A 14407-nucleotide genomic window follows, 5' to 3' on the forward strand; every position below is an offset into this window, starting at 1 on the left:
TATTATACACGCGAGCTGGCGTGCAAGGTGTCACAGAACGAGCGCTAAAAAAGAGCGCGCCGCCAAATCCTTGCGACAACGGGCGGCAGAAACGCCGCGAGGTAAAAAGAGAAAAAAAAAGAAAGCAAACATCGAGGGCTCCCGGGCGCGCGCTCTCCCCGCAGAAGCACGGCTTCGCAGACGAACCTCCTCACCCCACATCGGCGGCCCAGCAAGCCCGCGATTTTTCCAGAAAGAAGTGGGCGGGGCCATACCGAGTTGACTCACCGGCCGGAGAGGGCATTCAACTGTCTCGCCCTCTTCCCAGCTTTCGCCGCGTATCGCGCCGACGAAATGACCAGAAATTTCTGGAAGGTGGCGCGGAAGGTATTTAATCGAGCGGCCGAGACGACAGAACAGGAGGAGACGGAAGTTAACGCCAGAGCGCGTAGGGATTCCGCCGTGTAGTCGGCGAAGGTTCTGCCCGTAGTGACAGAACAGGAGGAGACGGAAGTGAGCGCCAGAGTGCGTAGAGAGTCCGCCGTGTGGTCGGCGAAGTTTTTGGTCCGTAGGGACGGCTCGAGCTACAGGCAAGAGCGTGGGTTTACCGCTATCGAGCGAAGACGCGGGCAACAGCTGCGTGTGTGAAGCCGACGGTTTTCCGGCGAAGAAGTTGAAGTTTGAAGAGTGGCCAATTGAAGACGGGAGGTTTCCTGGGAGAGAACTTCGAGAGCTGCGGAACGACAACAACGCTGGACTTTGAGTGAGTGATTCTCGGAAGAGTATCATTCAGACTTTTGTTCCAAGGACTTTGGACTGAATAGGTTTTATATCTCTTTAGTCTTTAAGTGTCTTGGTTGTTCAATGCATGCGACTGCATTGTAGTGCGTATTGTTGTCTGTGTCCGTTGTTTCAAGTGTGGTTGATTGTACTGTGTAGTACATTGTCTGTTTGGTGACGTATTGTATGTAACTATTGTGGAGTGTGCATACGTGTGTATTGTTTTTGATCTGTCGTTAATGAGAATATAATTTTGTTTGTTTATCAACTCTCGGCTCTGTCTTGTTCTTTGGGCCACAGCCGGCGTCCGCTGGCGCACCAATAAGGACCACTTCTAAATTGTCCACGCTTTCGTGGTGCGGTTCGGGGGTCCGATACTTCGGCTCTTAGAATTAGCCCGGCGATCGCCTCCCTAATAAAGGGGACAGGTGTGACAATTAATCTGGCGTCCGCGACAGGACCTTTTGGTGCACAGTGTGTCCAAAGTAGTGAGAAAGAGCCTCGAGTTGTTGATAGTGCTATCAGAACGATTTTGTGGGTTGTTCAGTGTTCTCGTTAACGAGTGCAGGGGAGTGTTCCGATAGACTGATCTAGGCAGATACTTTTTGCACGCGGCAAGGTTTTATTTGCGAGACACCATGGATCTCGAAAAGTTAGTTGCTCTTGGTGAAAAGATGGGTCTTTCTGGCGCCGAACTACGGAAGTGGGTCACCCAGAGGGAAAAAGAAGAAAAAGCAGCCGAGCTGGAAAAAGAGAGGTTGGCGGTCGAAAGAGCCAAAGCGGAAAAAGAAGCTGAGTTGGAGAGAGAGAAGTTGGCCGCTGAAAGGGCGAGAGAAGAAAGAGAAGCAAAGGAGCGACAGCTGAAAGAAGAAAGAGAGGCAAAAGAGCGACAGCTGAAGGAAGAACGAGAGCAGCAATTGAAGTTGGAGCTGGAGCGAGAAAAGTTGGCAGCCGAAAGGGCGAGAGAAGAAAGAGAGGCAAAAGAGCGCCAGCTGAAAGAAGAAAGAGAGGAAAGGGAGCGGCAGCGGCAGCACGAGATGGAACTCGAGCGGCTCCGTTTGCAACAGCGAAGTGAAACTCCCGTCCAAGCTAGAGTTGAAAGCAGCGAACGCGAGGATCATGGCTTCCGCTTGAACCCAAGCAAGTTGCTCGTGGCGTTTGATGAAAGGAAGGACGACCTTGACGCGTACCTTCACCGATTTGAGACGATTGCGAGGAGCCAGAATTGGCCCGAACAGCAATGGGCAACTGCTTTGAGTACTTGCTTGAGTGGTGAAGCGCTCAGTGTGTACGGTAGGCTGACGCCGACCGATGCAGCCAACTACGCAAAGGTGAAGGCTGCTTTGTTGAAGCGATTTAGATTCACTGTGGAAGGATTCCGGGACAGATTTCGGACAGGAAAGCCAGCTGATGGTGAGACGGCTACGCAGTATGCCGCCCGACTTTGTCATTATTTCGACAGATGGATTGAACTTTCAGGGATAGCCCAGGAGTACAATGAACTTAGAGAGCTCCTAATTAGAGAACAATTTCTTACTAGTTGCCACCCAAGCCTGTCGCTGTATTTGAAGGAGAGGAAGGCAGAGTCATTTGAAGGAATGCTTGAATTGGCTGATCAATTCTTAGAAGCGCAAGGAGGAACTAATTTGGCCAAGGTCAAGAAGGATTGTCCCGATGATTCGAAGAAATTGGCTCCTGAAGAAAAGAAGCGTGCACCAGAGAGCATGCAGCGATGTTTTCTGTGTAACCGAGTGGGTCATCGCGCGAAAAACTGTCGAACGATCTTTACGAGCCCTACGGTAGTAAAATGTTTTAAGTGTGGTCAGACTGGGCACAAAGCAGACGCTTGTCGGAACGGAGTGAGTCAAACTCACCAGGTATCTTGTGTGCAAGCGGCACCGAAATCTGATAATAATGCCGTCACTGATGGATTCGTAGAGTTGAAGAATGGGGAGAAAATTCCTATTGTCGGTGCTGTAATGTCAAAACAGCCAACCGGTGTTACGAAAGGAATGCCAACGCTTCCTGGAAAGATTGCAGGCAAGAAGATTACGGTTCTAAGAGACACCGGTAGCTCCACGGTTATCGTGAGGAGAAATTTGGTACGGGAAAGAGAGTTGACAGGCAGAACGAAACCGGTTTGCCTAATTGACCGTACGGTCCGGATGCTTCCCGAAGCAGAAATTGAGGTTGAAACCCCGTACTTCAGCGGGAAGGTTACTGCGTTATGCATGACGACCCCCCTGTATGACCTTGTCATCGGAAACATCGACGGGGCGCGAGGGCCAAGTGATCCAGAATGTTTGGGAGAAGACCCGAAGATAGAGCCCTCGCCAACACAGCGGCCGCGAGATACAGTGGAGGAGCATCCAGTGACGGGTCTCACTAGAGCCCAAGGAGAAGCTGCAGCGCAAGAGACAGCGAAGGAGAAGACGATCGTGTCGAATAAGTTCACAGGCCGAGCAACTGGACGTACGTCGGCACGACCTCAACCGACCGACAGTGTAAAGGAGACGGAGTTGGCCAGCCGGGCAAAATGTAGAGGCATGATCAAGCGGGTAAATAAACAGACAGGACCCGTCGAATGTAATGACGCGTTAACGGTGTCGGAAGTGACAACGATGGCTGAGACGCCGCCTCAGATACCGTCGTTGGAAAGGGCTCGCCGGAAAAGAACGTGGAAGCACAAGAAGAGATCGAGCGAGCACCGCAAAAAGGGGCGCAAGCGCTGTTCGAAGCGTTCAGGATAAGTGCTGAGGTCGAATCAGAATGTGTTTGGCAGTGTTGAGTGCCATATGTTGTGTTAACGTTGTGTTATCCTGTGTCACAAGTGTCGAAGTGTTGTGCTGTGATGTGATGTATAGTATTGTACCTTTGTTGTACTGAGAGAACTTTGTACATTTGTATTATTGGGAATATGTGGTGGAGTGTTGTACTCATGTGCTTGTGGTTGTGTTTTCACGTGTTGTTTAATTGAATTACAATGTACAATTGTATTGCGTGATATATTGTGAATGTGACGTGTCACGAGCGACGGATTGTGTTACAGTCTGTGAGAATGTGTGGTGACTGTTCGCGCTCGTTTGTGTGGTTTTGAATATTATGAGATAATATTCTTAAAGTGGGGGGCAGTGTCACAGAACGAGCGCTAAAAAAGAGCGCGCCGCCAAATCCTTGCGACAACGGGCGGCAGAAACGCCGCGAGGTAAAAAGAGAAAAAAAAAGAAAGCAAACATCGAGGGCTCCCGGGCGCGCGCTCTCCCCGCAGAAGCACGGCTTCGCAGACGAACCTCCTCACCCCACATCGGCGGCCCAGCAAGCCCGCGATTTTTCCAGAAAGAAGTGGGCGGGGCCATACCGAGTTGACTCACCGGCCGGAGAGGGCATTCCAACTGTCTCGCCCTCTTCCCAGCTTTCGCCGCGTATCGCGCCGACGAAATGACCAGAAATTTCTGGAAGGTGGCGCGGAAGGTATTTAATCGAGCGGCCGAGACGACAGAACAGGAGGAGACGGAAGTTAACGCCAGAGCGCGTAGGGATTCCGCCGTGTAGTCGGCGAAGGTTCTGCCCGTAGTGACAGAACAGGAGGAGACGGAAGTGAGCGCCAGAGTGCGTAGAGAGTCCGCCGTGTGGTCGGCGAAGTTTTTGGTCCGTAGGGACGGCTCGAGCTACAGGCAAGAGCGTGGGTTTACCGCTATCGAGCGAAGACGCGGGCAACAGCTGCGTGTGTGAAGCCGACGGTTTTCCGGCGAAGAAGTTGAAGTTTGAAGAGTGGCCAATTGAAGACGGGAGGTTTCCTGGGAGAGAACTTCGAGAGCTGCGGAACGACAACAACGCTGGACTTTGAGTGAGTGATTCTCGGAAGAGTATCATTCAGACTTTTGTTCCAAGGACTTTGGACTGAATAGGTTTTATATCTCTTTAGTCTTTAAGTGTCTTGGTTGTTCAATGCATGCGACTGCATTGTAGTGCGTATTGTTGTCTGTGTCCGTTGTTTCAAGTGTGGTTGATTGTACTGTGTAGTACATTGTCTGTTTGGTGACGTATTGTATGTAACTATTGTGGAGTGTGCATACGTGTGTATTGTTTTTGATCTGTCGTTAATGAGAATATAATTTTGTTTGTTTATCAACTCTCGGCTCTGTCTTGTTCTTTGGGCCACAGCCGGCGTCCGCTGGCGCACCAATAAGGACCACTTCTAAATTGTCCACGCTTTCGTGGTGCGGTTCGGGGGTCCGATACTTCGGCTCTTGGAATTAGCCCGGCGATCGCCTCCCTAATAAAGGGGACAGGTGTGACACAAGGTCCTGGCTGGGGTCGCTCTGATTGGAACGCGCGAGAGCTGCGTCACCTAGTGCAACATTTCTCTTTAATAGATATGTACAGACTAGTGCATGGACCACAGTATGCCTGGACTTGGCGGCGTAGCACGTCGTCTAGTCGTTTGAATCGTTTCTATGCGCCGAGCTCGCTAGCTTCTTACGTATCGCACTCTGATGTAGTAACATTACCATCATCGCCTGTTTATATATCAGACCACCAACCAGTGACGCTCGAGGCTCACTTTCCCTTTTCATCAGCAGTGAAACCTTGGCGTCTTGACATCCGCATTCTGCACGACGCGCGTACATGCTGCAGTTTATCTAGAAGCTTGCGTGCCTCTCTTTTGGGGTGCGGTCCGGAGGTGTGGGACGCGCTCAAGACACAGTGGCGTTTACACTGCTCAGTAGCAGGGCCGGCCCTTAGACGCCGTACGTCCGAAGAACTAGCAGACACTGCCACAAAGCTGCATATTGCTCTTCGGGTTGATCGACTAACGCCCTTGATGCGCGCATGGCAGCGAGAGTTAAGGGGTCGTTTTCAACACCTCATTGCAGTTTCATCATTGACGGCGGCTGCTTGGCGTTGCAGACGTAATCCATGTGCTCACCCTGAGGTTCTACGCTTTGTGAAAAGCTCGCTTCTCAACCCGTCGAGTCGACTAGGCACTCCGGCGGCCAGATTCTTACACACTGTGTTGCCGCCGACACGTGATCAATCAGTATTCCTAGCCAACATGGCTCATAGGACAATGTCATCACATCGCGGCACCACCGAGACAGCCACAATGTTAAGTAGGCTACCTCAAATTTCATCTGAAGTAGCTGAACAACTGTGCACAAGTCCTTCAGCTGACGAAGTGAAAGAGGCACTGTCTTCCATGAAGCGTGGCTCGGCCCCCGGGCCGGATGGGTTGCCTGTTGAGTTTTATTTAACGTTTTGGGACGTCATTGGTGCTCTTTTCACCTCTGTTATTTGCCGCTGTTTCGAGAACTTTGCTTTTCTTGATAGCTTTCGCGATGGTCGAATTGTTTTAATACCTAAACATGACCCATCGTCAGTTCACCCAGAGGAGTGGCGACCAATAACGCTCCTCAACGTTGATTATAAAACATTCGCGGCAGTTATCACTCGGCGTTTGAGAAGCCTGATGCCCTCCTTAATAGGTCATCATCAGGCGTGCTCTATTCCTGGAAGAGAAATTCACAGTCTTTCCCTTGTTACGCGCGATATAGTTGCGTACACGTTAACAAGATCAGCTCGGGGACTCCTGGTTTCACTTGACTAGGAAAAAGCATTCGATCGCCTCGAATATAGCTTTATATTTAGCGTAATGGCAGCATTTGGCTTGTCACAAAACTTCGTTGAGCTTCTCAGAAACGCATACCGAAATATACGCAGCACGTTGTTTCTTGATGGTTTAGAGAGTGCGCCATTTCCGGTTACCCGTGGTGATCGCCAGGGGTGTCCTTTATTCCCTGCACTTTTTGTACTCAGCCTTGAACCATTTCTTCAATCGCTGATCGTTACGTTAAAGGCCTTCCTCTTCCAGGTAGTGGTACCGTGACAGTGACAGCATTAAGTGATGACATCCCGTTGTATTTGAAGAATGAGGACAGTTTATCCCGTAGCCTACGACTTTTTACAACGTATGGCACGATTTCAGGTGCTGCGTTAAATTTTTCCAAATGTCGATATTTATTCATTAGTTCCCCAGACGCATGTCTAAGTTCCTTTTTCAGTCTTCAAAAAAGTGACTCTATTCGCATTCTGGGGCTTGATTATACTTGCTACGGCATATCAGCTTCCTTGTTGAATTCAGTAGTCGAAGATGTAAAATGACACGTCCGGGAAGCACAAGAGTATGATTTACCAATGCTCGAAAGAAGGTATTTAGCGCAGACGGTGTTTTGCGGCCGTGCATGGTACATATCTCATGTCTTACAGCCCCCATTACGAATCACCAGGTCGTTGCAATCCCTCATTGGCTCCTTTTTCTGGTCGGGTGGAACAGAGCTGGTTTGCCGAGCAGCTCTTGGGCAACCGAGAAACTGCGGTGGATTCGCATTCCCATTCGTCTCTGTTCGCTGCCAGCTGCTTGCCCTACGATTCTTACTTCGATTGTTGCATGGTGATCAGTGCCCCGCGCGTGATCTTGCCTGTTATTTCTTAGGCACCAAGTTACGCTATTTACTACCAGATGCACAGCTTAATTCTGCACCGCAAACACTTGACGTGCCTGCATTTTACTCAACGGCAGTAGCATTTTATCGACACGCGCAGCAGGTTTGTCCCGATGTGGACGTTCTTGAAAGCCGCATTGTAGATACAATGGCGGCTCTTTTGCTTCCTCTGGTTCCTCCAGCCCGTCTAGCACGATCGAGACATGTCTTGTGGAGCGCGATAACGGCATCGTTTTTGCCTGGTCACCTCCGTGACTTTATGTGGCGTTTTGGATGGAGAGTACTCCCAACACGGGACAGGCTGGAGAGGTGGGGCATGGTCCCATCTTCTACTTCTCCTAACTGCCCGTTATAGGAGTCTAACCAGCATATACTGCAGCAATGTGTCATTGCAAAGGTGTTTTGGAAGTCAGTTAACACTAGTTTTCGTGGCCTAGGTGTTAATCGCTTTGTAACATCTGGTCGCTGCTCGCTTAGTCTCTTCGCACGCCTTCTAATAGCTGCGGGAGCTTTTTGTTTATGGCGTAATAGGCGCGAAGCTGTTGCGGCAGGTCATCGTCATCGTGCTCTTTTTCCGATTCTGGAACGCCTCTACTCTGAACTCTTATCGTTTCTGTCGGAGGAATTGTTCTTCCTTGGGGAGGAAGAATTTCTGCGACAATGGTCGTGCCGCTTTTTTTCCGTAGTTGACAGACGCGTTCGATTAGTCTTCCATCTGGCCTGGTTCCTATAGCCAGGTCACCTGTCAATGTCTGATTGGTGCATGTAATCAGTATGTGTTTACTATTTTTATGTGTTTGTGTATGTCCCATATGGGTGCGAGCTCTTCTATATATGCACTTCATTCTAACGCTGTAAGTTATGTAACCTTTATGAATATTGATACTAGTTGTACATATTTTCTAACATTTTCACCAAGTCTTGTAAATTCTGCACATATATCATCATGCATGTACATTGTCCATATTGTGATTAGTGCATTTATGTAGTGTGTGTATAGTTATTAGTACAATGGACTATGGACATCCTATGGACTTGGACGCTTTTGTTTAAATGTGTAATGTATGTTGTGCTTAGTCTTTTGTTTGTTATTGAGCCTGTTATACAGACGCTTGTCCCTTAGCTTTGTTGCGTCCCATGAGAGAATAAACTTTTTCTAAACCATAAGGAGCTTCGCCCCTAAAATGCAACACGGTCACCTCCCCTCCGCGTGCTTCGCATGAAGTTGATTCCCAGGTACGTGGGATCTGCTGAATGTTTTTTTTTTGTTTTTAACAGTGAAGCTATTTAAGGCAGTCGCAATTTGGACAGGCAATCTTATGCGGCCTTTCATGTATGTGCTACTTAAAACGAGTGGATCCCACAAACCACCACTGGTTTAGTAAAATAAAGAAGGCAACAGTTTGCACTACACGAAGAAACAGGTATGTGCAACCGAAATATGGTGGCCTATCAGAAAAGTAGCGTCACCATAAACGGGTGTGTGCCACAGGAATCGGGTTTATCCCACTACTCATCACTGGTAAATGAACAAAACAACAGTTAGCCCATCATTAAGGAGCGGGAAAGGCTGTGTCAGCGCTGAGAAGACGCCGAAGCAATGGAAGACCTACGCCGACGACAGACTGCCCGCCCGTAGATCAATGAGAGGTGCAAACGCTGGGTCTCAGCCCAAGTTTCGTTCTCGTAAGTTTAAACATAGGTGTCGTGTCTGCAGCTGTATGAGATGTGTGAATGCTATTGATTGATTTATATGTGGGGTTTAACGCCCCAAAACCACCATTTGATTATGAGAGACGCCGTAGCGGAGGGCTCTGGAAATTTCGACCACCTGGGGTTCTTTAACGTGCACCCAAATCTGAGCACACGGGCCTACAACATTTCCGCCTCCATCGGAAATGCAGCCGCCGCAGCCGGGATGGTGTGCGAATGCTAGGTTCCACAGCGAGTTTGTTTGGTGTTATGACATCTGTGTTGTGGTTTAGCTCTTGCTTCTCTGCGCTGAGAGTCAACGTAAAAATGAGCAAGCATGATGTAGCTAGGGTAAAGCAACGACGAAGAAGCAACCTAAAAAGAATACTTCTCATCTATCTACCTAAAGCATGAGAACAACCTTCAAGCGTCCAGGTTATTCTCCGTAATCGTCCACTATTGCATTTTCAAGCCTTGTGCTTCTTGGTGCAAGCTTTGTAGTAAGCATCTAATGTTGCAGCTTACTGCATTACTTTGTAAAAAGCTTCTAATAGTGAAATTTGATCTTGTTAAAACAGGCACTAACGTCAAAGCTGGGAGTTCACAAATTATTAATCATTATTTTTTTTTCAAAACTATTTAGGCAGATGTGGAAAGGAACAAGTGTAGCCATCTCGTGCTTGGCATGTCATCGTTGTCTTTTTCAGTTCGGATTACTGTCTCACATACTGGCGTGCTGAAATTTCGTTTGTGTTATGTCCGACGGCCATATTCAGCAAAGTGTGGGACAGAGTGGGCTATTGTGTTTGGTTATTCATCACGGAAGGCTTGAGGTCTGGGTTACTCGGACTCGAAATTACAACTATGGCGTTATTGAACATGGCCACCTCGATAGCGTATATACTAATATAATATCATACTTCTAAGGCATATAATTGTTATTGGAAATTTCGTGTAAAAATTTAGGCATCTTACCCTCAAATTTATATTGGTAATAGTGGTATGTTACTATCATGCATTTGTTCAAAATTTCCGTGAAAAAAATTTTTTACAGATTCTTCAAGCACAACCCCAGAGACAAACGATACGGATGACACAACCATTGGTAAGCCAGCCGACATACAATTGCTCAATTCAAGGCGTACACAAGCTCTCCAATTTTTGTCAGCCAAAATCAAGAAACGCGTTTCCGTTGTTCACACCACGCTCAGAAATTCGATGAAATGTAATTGCCAATCTACCCGACAGCAATGCACTAATCTGCCAATGAAAAAAGGTTCGGGTTGCCGTGACAGTTTCTAAGAAACAACAGGTGTTGATGCATAGCTGCGCTTTACGTCATGTCTGAGTGCTAACCTAAGCATGTGTATACCTAAGAAAACTTAATCACTGTTCCTGTGTCATGGAGCCTCTGAGCAGTTAAGCCTTCTTATCACTACTGCTAAAGCCAGACTAGTTGCTTGGTTTGCTTAAACAATTGTTGTACCCCGTAAAAATAAGTATCTAGCAAAGCACAGAAAGATGATTTGAAATCGGTAGGACTGAATGCATCAATGTAAGAACGTACGCTAATTAGGTGCTACGATTTCGAGTCCCGTAATCATCGCCTTTTTAATCACTAGCCTCAACTTTGCCGCAAGAAAAAGAACGTTTCTGCGCGTAAAACGGGCCGTTTGACAGTAGTCAACAGAGGTCATGCGAATACGCTTTTTTTTTTCAATAAAAGACTTTCCATCCATCGTACAGAACGTGTACTACAAATACCGCTGTAAAGTGCCCACTACACCGTGATTATTTGTTTTGCGAATCAGTGAAGGGCCCCGTAAAACCATGCGCGAACCTACGCAGCTGCTCATTTCGTTAATCGTTCTGCTGCTGATGATAGGTAAATATTCCTTAGCGCTGTGTAATGGGTGGGCCTTCAAACCGGCGACTCATTGCTCAATTCACATGTTTTGGCCTCTCGCTTGACTCTAGGCTTCTGTGACACAATAGTTTATGCATACAGGTGACTCCGTTTATATGTATACATGGCACTCACTAGAGCTCTGCACGGGCTCAGGCCTAGGTTGGGCCCGTGTTAAGCCCGGCTCTCATATACAGAGTGTATCAAAAATGTCTCCAATATGATTTAGCAATTAGAGAAAGGAGGCATCTGAACTCTAAAAACTATGGAGGGTATGGCAGAATTAAAAAGACCAACATACCCTTCAGAGTGTTCTTTTACTTCTCGGAAAGCATCAAAGAGTTTCACTCTGTGTGAAATAAGAGAGCGAAACAGCTATTTATTCTACCTCTCTTTGAGAGAGTAGAATGTCCATATACTCATGGTAATAAGGGCTGCAGCGTGAGCACGAATGTGCTAGAAGAAACAGACAAAAGTCGAGGCACGGAAAGTAAAGAGGACAACACGAGCGCTCTCCATATACTCCTCAGGCACGAGAGAGTTGAACCGGGGTATACTCCTGCTCTTGATTGCTTTTAGATGCGTCGGCATCTACTAGGTAGAGCTCCACAAGTGATGAGCACTACCTAGTAACCACATATGTGTGCAGTAAAACGTACTGCATTGGTTCGTTGAGGCGAGACGATTAACAAAACAAAATGGCAGCATATCCACGGAGTGAATGATGGAGAGTGGGGCGAAGCATTCGTCCGTCCATGCGTCTGTCTGTGTGACCGTCCATGCGTCTGTTCGTGCACCCGTCCCTGCGTTCGTCCATGCATCCGCCCCTGCGTCCATTCATGCGTCGATCCATGCATCTGTCTGTGTGTCCGTTCGTCCATCTATTCAACACTCCAAGTCCCAACATCTCGCATCCTTTTATCATATATTCCCTATATAGAAGCACCTCCATTCAGTGGACATTCCAAAGACTAAACGAGAGGTGGCACACGCACACTTTCTTACGGCTTGCGCTTCGGGTCTACTTCCCACCTTCAACCACCTTGAGTTCATGGTATATACTAGTTCACTGTATTCATGGCAATGCGGCCCAATGCTCGCTAAACCTTTCTAAAACCAAGGAGGTTACGCCCAGCGAGTATAACGTAGCAACCTTTTCCTGTCAGATAGTGCTTAATGTACATGCCAGTGGCTGTTAATGTGAAATGAGAGGCAGGAGGATTCAGCTTTTAATTTCTTACAGCTTGCGCTTCATATCTGCTTCCCCCCTTTAACCACCTCGAATTCATTCATGGTATATACTAGTTCATTGTATTCATGGCCCTGAGGCTCAACGCTCGCTAAACCTTCCTAAAACTAAGGACGTTACACCCAGCCAGTATATTGTAGCAACCTTTTCTTGACTGATAGTGCTCAATGCACATGTCAATGGCTGCTAATGGGGATCGCAGCGTGCGCGTTGACTAAAAGCCGAATGTTCCTGTCTCTCATTCTCCATTAGCCGCCATTGGCATGTACATTGAGCACTTTTTTTATTGTTAAACGACGCACAGAATAAATCTCTCACCGGCACCACCTTGGAGGTCAAATGTTATACCTATTTCGAGTATGGGCCACTGGTGGTTACGTACTATGAGGGACGCACAAGCCACGCCATAAGGAGTGCATAATCAGTGCTAATCCATAGGGTCTTAAACGTTGCAGTAGTCTCGGGACGGCTTTCAGCTCTCCCATAGTAGAGTACCAAGTACTCTAAATCGTCAACAACTTTTCCTAAAACCAAGGAGCTTCGCCCCTAAAACAACGTTTGCAGCACGCCAGTGAATTTGAGCGCACTGGGGGGCACTTTAAATCTTCATATAAACGTTTTTATCTTCGTATATGTCTAGTAAAATAAGCGAAGACTATTTCATTCCATCGGTCACCATCGAAACTCAACACAAACGGATATTACATTATCCATAAATTCTTATTCATGTTTCTCGGTACGACCTTTGCACACGGGCGATGGTGCCGCAAGCTTAGGGTTTGGTACGGCTACGGTGAAATATTGTAGCTTTAATCATGGAACGTGAACAAGAATGACCAGAGACATGTGCAAGGGGGTGAAAAAAAAACTGAACTGTGTAGTGTACACTTCAGAAGCGCGGTGTTTCATACGCGAAAATGACTAACCACTTAGCGAGTCAGTGCAAATGACGTTCATAGAATTGGTCGCGCTAATCTTTCATTTTCTACTGTGAAAAACGTGTTGAATAGACCTTCTGCTTTCACGAAGCAGAAAACGAACACAGTGAACACGTTAACTACAGTCAGTCAAACTCAAATAGACGCTTTTAAACAAGAAAATGCAGACATATCACCAACATGATTTATGGCATAAAGAAATAAACAACAATCTCACGGCTTTCAAAGTTGTGTACTGGTCAGCTTGTCGTGCTCGCAACTTGCAGTGCATCTCGAGGTCGGAAATTCAAATCCGACTCGGTCCGTGTTTTCATTTTTTTTTTAGCGTCACGATTCACTTTTTTTTTCGTAGTGCTCGTATTTAGCCATCCTTACAATCATTGCGCGCGGAAATTCGTCAAAAACAATCAAAAAGCCCGGTTTCCGCTCAATTTCCGCTATTTTTTTTTTTCTTGAAGTGTACTACTACTCTCTTGGGTGCAGTTATGCTACTCTGCTTGCGGCAGCGTTATGTTACTCTGTTGAGTGGGAGTGCTTTGACCCGTTCTGGCAGATAGATGCACTGTACTCTGCCTCAACAACAGGTGATTTACTCTAGAAAAGAAAGTGAAATATGGGACATGAAAGTACTCGCCCAAAGAGAGTGCACAGCACTCTTTTAATTTTTAGAGTGTGCAGAGTTCTCTTTACGTTGGCAAAAGGCCATCGTCAAATGTGTGAAATATTATTTATAGCAGTAAATAAGAAAATTTAAACAATGAACGTTTACCACAATTCAAAACACTTAACTTTACAATGAGGGCGTTTTTTTAAGTGAATGTTAGATGCGCCGTTTGGCGCGTCGATATCAGTTTCACCAGCTAAATTAGCCAGTAATCAATACTCCGCGTTGTTCACCAGAGGCCACCTTTCCCAAATTTCAAGGTGGCTACAGACTATTCCTTGTGTAATGAAGAAGTAGTGGGTCATGCAAAGCTCCGCAACCACATCGTTGGTGCTAAGCACGAGACGCTCGGCCCGGACGTTGTCGCTGTTTTCGCTGGCTAGGTCTGCGATCCTACCTGGTTTCAAATAACAGTTCTGGTGGTCCCAGTTCTTTCTTATGTTTGATTGAGGTGCTGGGTATCCTTGCAATCCTGGAGTTGCGAAGCCGGACTCGACCTGCTGCCATGACCACTGCATCTGCCACAAGCCCTCTACCTATGGCTCCCCAGGCCATTGTGTGCTCCGGTGCGGTTCGTCAGCTGGACCCTCCCATATTCAGCGGCACTGACGTTCACGACGTCGATTACTGGCTGCCTACCTACGAACTCGTGAGTGCCTTGAACAAATGGGACGAAGCCACGAGACTGGCCACCGT

At 47.4% G+C, this 14407-nt stretch overlaps 1 protein-coding gene across 1 annotated transcript in view; it reads left to right on the forward strand.

Moving 5' to 3' along the window:
* LOC142803770 (uncharacterized) overlaps positions 1-14407 on the forward strand; it is a 101660-nt gene that overhangs the window by 31660 nt on the left and 55593 nt on the right. The window contains exon 5 of the mRNA XM_075889731.1: positions 10009-10059. Within this exon, the coding sequence (XP_075745846.1) occupies positions 10009-10059 (51 nt within the window). The remainder of the gene's footprint in view (positions 1-10008; positions 10060-14407) is intronic.

Source organism: Rhipicephalus microplus, chromosome 3 (genome assembly GCF_043290135.1).
Source record: "Rhipicephalus microplus isolate Deutch F79 chromosome 3, USDA_Rmic, whole genome shotgun sequence".
Classification (NCBI taxonomy): domain Eukaryota; kingdom Metazoa; phylum Arthropoda; class Arachnida; order Ixodida; family Ixodidae; genus Rhipicephalus; species Rhipicephalus microplus.